General features: G+C 31.1%; 1 protein-coding gene across 1 annotated transcript; it reads left to right on the top strand.

Moving 5' to 3' along the window:
• Window positions 1-351: 351 nt before the first annotated feature.
• On the top strand, window positions 352-1,671 carry LOC133793794 (uncharacterized). The gene is made up of 2 exons (XM_062231067.1): window positions 352-543; window positions 1,047-1,671. The coding sequence occupies exons 1-2, from the start codon at window positions 540-542 to the stop codon at window positions 1,454-1,456; spliced, it is 414 nt and encodes a 137-aa protein (XP_062087051.1). The 5' UTR covers window positions 352-539; the 3' UTR covers window positions 1,457-1,671.
• The last annotated feature ends 5,794 nt before the right edge of the window (window positions 1,672-7,465 follow it).

Here is a 7,465-nt window from a genome sequence, read left to right on the forward strand (position 1 = left end):
TTGACTTCCCATAGGGTCAGAGCTTCCTGAGAAGCTCGCTACCGGAGCAATCCATAACCCGAGCTGATCCGTCAGTGGTCGCCGGATGTTGTTCCCAGCTCCTGGAACAACAAGAGGGAGCAGGAAACTCCATCCCCTCGAGCTAGAAAGGGCCCGTCCTGAAGATAAAGCCTCTGGCCTGTGGGAGCCTCGGGCTAAATCATGTTTAGTCCGAGGATCGTCCTGCTAAACAGCCCGTGGGAAATCCAGGGCGTACAGAAAGTTATCCTATTTTTTCAATTTCTTCCCCAAATTACCCCTCACTTTTCAACTTCCCTCCATTTTCTCTAACTCCCTTCTTTCTCCTCCTTCTCTAACTCCCTTCTCTCTCTCTCTCTCTCTCTCTCTCTCTCTCTCTTGCTCTCTCTCTCTCAGACAAAAAAAAACCACCACGGCTTGCAGTCAGCCGGACCTCCACCCACCACGACCTCAGCCAGACCTCAGCCGGACCTCCCACACACTCAACCGACCTCCACATTCATTTTTCTCACCCAAAAGCAATGGGTAAGTGTTTTTTATGCAAAATATTGTTGGCTTTTGTTATATTTAGTGTAAGTTGTATGGATTTGCACATTGTTGGTTGTATTTTGTCCATTTTGTGTTCTGAAATGAAAGTAGACTATGCTCCGTTTTTTGCGTTTTTTCTGGGTTTTTCGTTTTTTTGCGATTTTTGAACGATAAATTGCGATTTTATGCGATTTCTACCAAAGTCAGAGGTTAGGGATGAAACTATGCGACATTTGAACGATGCCATTGCGATTTTGTGCGATGTTATGTGTGGCAAAAACTAAGTATTTTTGGGCGATTTGTGGGCGACTTTATCTGTGTGCGATGCCTGCGCGATATCATTGCGATTTTGTTTGTATTAATTTTGTCCAAAATTTCTTGCGATAGTTGTGCGACTTTGTGCGATGTTTTTGCGATATTGAACGATATGTGTGCGATTTTAAATTTGTACGACTTTATTTGTACTTTTTTCTGATTTTAAATTTTTTTGTTTGTGATAGATTCAACTGTATTTGTGCCTGTATTGTATGATGGTGTTTGGGCTGTCGAGGGTTTCAACTGGGTATTCAATTCCCCAACAAGTAAGACGTTGATGTTTGACATTGACACTACTCTGGAAAAGTTGCGTGAAGTTTTGTATGAAGAGTTGGATGTGGATCCTTTGGTGTATGAACTGAAATTAGAAGTTTGTTGCATGTACATGAAAGGCACCAAGTGCCTTTCAAATGAGAAAAAAGTACAAATAAAGTCGTACAAATTTAAAATCGCACACATATCGTTCAATATCGTACAAATTAGAAGTCTGTTACATGTATTCAATTCTGCTGTCGAGGGGCCACCGCTCATCTTTAGGCCTGTGATCAAACTGAACTCAGACCTCCCAAATCTGGCTTCTGTTTTACCCACGTAAAACCACACTTCATCGTTTTTAACTTCACTGACTTTCTTTTTCCTCAATAACAGTCGATGCACAATCACCCCGGAGAATTGAAGAACACTGGCATTCCAAAAAGATCCGAAGGGACTTTCCTTCACCTTATCAGTCAACTTAAAGGCTTCGAACTTATCCTTTATAGCAGTGAAGTACCCGTTCTCTCTGTAGGTGATACGCCCTGAAAAATGCTCGGACAATGGGAGAACGAGCTCTGGAGCCATCTGCATTTTTAAAAATAGGAATTATTATTAATCGCACAAATGTCGCAAAAGAACTCGCAAAATCTCGCAAAACTACAATTATGAATCGCACAAACATCGCAATAAATCGCAGAAAAAATGTATAAGGTTTTTAAATTAAAATTGCAAAACATATCCAATATAATCGCACAAACATTACACAAAGATCGCTAAAACTATGAGTACCTTGACTGTCGCTCAAATAGCTCAATATCGCTCAATATTGCTCAATATCGCAAAACAACACAAATGCCATAAACTATCATTATTTTCCTAAACAATCGCACAATATCGCCCAAATGTAACAAACTTCATGTACATGTAACTGACTCCTAATTTCAGTTCATACAGCAAAGGATCTACATCCAACTCTTCATACAAAACTTCACGCAACTTTTCAAGAGTAGTGTCAATGTCAAACATCAACGTCTTACTTGTTGGGGAATTGAATACCAGTTGAAACCCTTGACAGCCCAAACACCATCATACAATATAGGCACAAATACAGTTGAATCTGTCACAAACAAAAAAATTTAAAATCAGAAAAAGGTACAAATAAAGTCGTACAAATTTAAAATCGCACACATATCGTTCAATATCGCAAAAACATCGCACAAAGTCGCACAACTATCGCAAGAAATTTTGGACAAAATTAATACAAACAAAATCGCAATGATATCGCACAGGCATCGCACAAGTATCGCACACAGATAAAGTCACCCACAAATCGCCCTAAAATCGCCCTAAAATACTTAGTTTTTTCCACACATAACATCGCACAAAATCGCAATGGCATCGTTCAAATGTCGCATAGTTTCATCCCTAACCTCTGACTTTGGTAGAAATCGCACAAAATCGCAATTTATCGTTCAAAAATCGCAAAAAAACGAAAAACCCAGAAGAAAAAAAACGCAGAAAATGGAGCATAGTCTACTTTCATTTCAGAACGCAAAATGGACAAAATACAACCAACAATGTGCAGATCCATACAACTTACACTAAATATAACAAAAGCCAACAATATTTTGCATAAAAAACACTTACCCATTGTTTTTGGGTGAGAAAAATGAATGTGGAGGTCGGTTGAGTGTGTGGGAGGTCCGGCTGAGGTCTGGCTGAGGTCGTGGTGGGTGGAGGTCCGGCTGATTGCAAACCGTGGTGATTTTTTTTGGTCTGAGAGAGAGAGAGCAAGAGAGAGAGAGAAGGGAGTTAGAGAAGGAGGAGAGAGAAGGAAGTTAGAGAAAATGGGGGGAAGTTGAAAAATAAGGGGTAATTTGGAGAAGAAATTAAAAAAGTAGGATAACTTTCCTATATTTAATTTTTTGGTTTAATTTTTTAACTTGTTTAATTTTTTAGCATATAATAGCAAATTTTCCTTTTAAAACCGTTGTAACTAGTATATACATATGATCTTAAAATTGCGGCAATGGAAGGAGTCAAGGTTTGACTTTTAAAGACGAATGAAAGAAAATAAAGCCAATAACATTAATTTTACTTCTACTTATGGAAATTAGTAATGATTGTAGTTTTTCTTTTTAAATAAATAAATTGCAGAAAATCATAGTTTAATTTAAAACTAGAAGAACACGAACACATGGGAAGTTGGTCACATATTTATATACTTTTATTAGTTTAATTGTGTGATAGTGATTGGTGGGTTATGCCTAACTTCAATGTTAACTCATTTAACCACTGTCTACTGGACTTATGGTTAGGATTGTCTTTGTTTGTTTTAGAAGGCATCTACTTACTTGTTTTATTCATTCATTCATTCACTTCTTCTTTTCTTTTATATATCATGTATCTATAATATATTAAACTCTTTTTTATTTCATTCACTTGGGGCAAGAAAGAAGAAAACTTTTCCAAGAGAAAAATATTGTTTTGAAAATTTGCTCTTTACTTAATTTTTTGAAGGATATAGAATTATAAAAGTTCTTAATACTATAAATTATATCAATAATTTGAATACAACTTATTTATAAATAGAGAAAGTTTTTGGCTAGTTATTCTTGATATGTTTTTTTTATAATGAGTGGTTAATACTAATAATGATAAAGGAAAAATATTAGTTTGACCCATGTATTTTTTTTAAATAGGCGATTAGCCCTTATATTTTGTTAAATGCAATTCACACTCCGTATTTTACAAAATGGATCAAAATAGTACCTTATACCCATAAAAAAAATCAAATATAATATTTCATTCTCAACTCCTCGACCACTTTATCTGCTTCTCTGAACTCATCGCATCACTAGCGACCCGAAAATTTATCTTATAATTGTTATATTGTTTTAAATAATATAATGTTAGATTAAATAATGTGACAAAATGTGATTTCTCACACAAATGTGATTTTTCACATCTTGTAACATATTATCGAGAGTCACAAAATTAGACACATGTGTGTGCCTAAATGTGACATATTTTTTTAGTTACAATTTTGTAACTCCCAAGTATTACCCAATAATGTGTAGATTGTATGTTACACATTTGAATTTGGATTTCACAAAATCATTACGAAATATGGTTGTTGGAGACATGTTTTTAACTCACATTAGGTGTATGGAGGTTACAAAATCATGCGGAATAGATTGAGATGCTTTTTGGAAAATTGAAATTTGAAGGCTGGATTTTGTGTTGTGGCCACGACCACTGATTATCCATGCCCGTAGCCACTGATACTCTTGGGCGTGGCGAGGGGTGTTGACAACCAATCTCTTTTTTTTTTCTTTAGTTTTTTTTCCAATTTGAACGGTTCCAACATTCTAAGTAACTCACAAACCTTCATTTTAACTTCATAAACATCCAATTTGTGGAATTTGAAATTCAAAGGGTATCTCAAACTCTATAAATAGAAGTCTAATGCTCACGTGTAAGACACACAATTTCTATCCTCTAGAGCACTTTGCTAGAAATTCACATAGAGGCTTGTTTATTTCAGAAAGTTATTTCTATTTGTGAGAGTTCTCTTAGTGCTTGAGAAATGGGAAATAAGTTTTTGGACGAATGTAAGGTTGTAAACCTTGTTTAAGTTGGTGATCTACAATACTCTTCACTTTGGTGGTGTGAGTGATATAGTGATTTCTTTTCTTGTTCTTGTTTTTATCTTATTTCTTTTGTTTCATCTTATTATTTCCACTTTATATATTTATCTGTATCTTTTGGCATAGAGTTGCAGTTTTTCATCATTCTCTTCATCTACATATTTCTATATTTACTTGTATTTTTACAATAGAGTTGTAAACTTATTTAATTATCATATTGTCATTTGTACTTATTGTTTAGAATTGTAATAGTCTTTCTTATATCCATTGAGGCAATATAACATTATCTCTAACAATAATTGAAAATATTTTGTCTAAAATCGGGTATAGGGTACTATTTTAATCTATTTTGTAAAGCACATTGTCTGAATTATCATTTAACAAAACACAAAAACTGATCGCGTATTCAGAAAAAACATAGGGACCAAAATAATATTTTCCCAATAATAAATTAAGAAGTATAAGAAAAAGGGCAAGAATCATAATTCATGAACAAATAAAGCAATCATTTAATGGTTTATTGCATCTCACATATTGAAAGTTGTCTTCTTCTTTTTTTATTTTTTTGCTGGGATTTAAGTTTTATCAAGTGGGTTGTTTGCAATTAACTAATAGGCGAGGACTGTCAAATTATCAATGGCAAACCATCATGAAAAATAAAGTAAAAACTACCATCAACATATTTGAGTGATCCATTGAGGCAACTCAGTCGAATAAGTCTGACAAATACAGCAACTATATATCTGCATTCAATTATTCAGATTAAATTTATTATAAAATACATATATAATATGGCATTTACTTGAAAAATGGTTGCAAATGATACAATTTTATTGTGTGTTTGACTAAAATAAAATTTTGCTGCAGATGGAACCATTAAGCTGCAAGAGTGGTATGTTTGTATGTTTAATAATCTTAAAAAAGTTTTAAGAGAAGAAGCACTGTCAAACATTGCAGATTAGCTGGTAGATCAAGTGTATGGGGCCTATGGGCTTATACAATGAGAAATTATTATGAATGATCCAAAATAATGACATTAAGAAACTAATGTTTTTATTTTAAAAATTGTAGATAAATGAGAGTTTTACATTGTTGATTACCTAAATTGCTTTTGTCATATAAATCTTTCATTTATATCTTATTAAAGTAATACCCGTAACAAATGACCTCTCATTTTTTAGGATGATAATTAATAAATGTCCTTTATTTTTAAGTAGAAGAAAAATAGTATTTTTTTCAAAATTTTAATTTTATTATATATTTATTATTCTAATTTTTTATTTTCAATCATTTATTTATTTATTTAGAAGTGTATGACTTTAATATAGTGGTATATGTATGTTAGTTTTGTTCACTTAGTTTTTATTTTAAAGTTATATAGATTTTTTTTTTCGTTTTGGTATGGGTTGTTGGTATATTATTTTTCAACTAGTGTATATGTTTTTTGTGGTATGGTATGTCATTTTTTTCGAAGATATATAATTTATATCTTATTATACATAATGGTAGTATATAATTTTGTATCATGGTATATACATTTTAATGGTAGTGTATAATTTTATTAGCATGGTATATACATTTTTTAGTAATAATTTTGTAAGTTTTGTTGGCGTATTATTTTTCAACTCAGTATATATATTTTGTGGTATTATATATCATTATTTTTTAGATAATGTTTAAGTGTTATCTTGTTATACGTACTGGTGGTATATAATTTTGTTATCGTGACATATACATTTTAATGGTGGTATATAATTTTGTTAGTACGGTATATACATTTTTTTAGTAATAATTTCTTAAGTATTGTTGGTCTATTATTTTCCAACTTAGTATATATATTTTTGTGGTATGATATATCATTTTTTTTGAAGATGATGTTTATTTTTTTGTGTGTATATATATATATATAATGGTGGTATATAATTTTGTTAGCATTGTATATACAATTTAATGGTGGTATATAATTTTGTTAGCATTGTATATACAATTTAACAGTGGTATATAATTTTGTTAGCATTATATATATATTTTAATGGTGATATATAATTTTGTTAGCATGTTATATATATTTTTTGAGTAATTTTTTTTACATTTTTTAAGTGTTGGTATATTATTTTCCAACTCAATATATATTTTTTTGTGTTATGATATATTATTTTTTAGATGATATTTAGTTTATATCTTGTTATATTTAATAATTTTATTAGTATAACATATTCATTTTAATGGTGGTATATAGTTTTGTTAGCATGATATATACATTTTTTGAGTAATAATATAACAATTTTATTTTTGTTAAAAAACTTTATAGTGTATATAATTTTATTATCATGGTATATTGATTTTTTTTTCTTATGGTATATAAAACACTATGGTACATATGGTATATATATTTAATAGCATGATATATTTATTTGTTGCACTATAATATATCAAATTAATATACCATGTTAGTAAACTTATATACCATAAACGTTTTTTTTTAAAACAAACAAAATCAATTGATATGAAATAACAATAACGAAATTTGATATATTATAGCATCAACAATACATATACCGTATTAACAATAGTTACAAAAAACATGTCATCTTTGTATAATATTAACCATACAACTTTGATATATTATCCCACAAAAAAATTATACACTAGTTGAAAAATGATATACCAACAACCCACAAAACGAAAAAAATCAAAAT

This window comes from Humulus lupulus, chromosome 8 (genome assembly GCF_963169125.1).
Source record: "Humulus lupulus chromosome 8, drHumLupu1.1, whole genome shotgun sequence".
Lineage (NCBI taxonomy): Eukaryota > Viridiplantae > Streptophyta > Magnoliopsida > Rosales > Cannabaceae > Humulus > Humulus lupulus.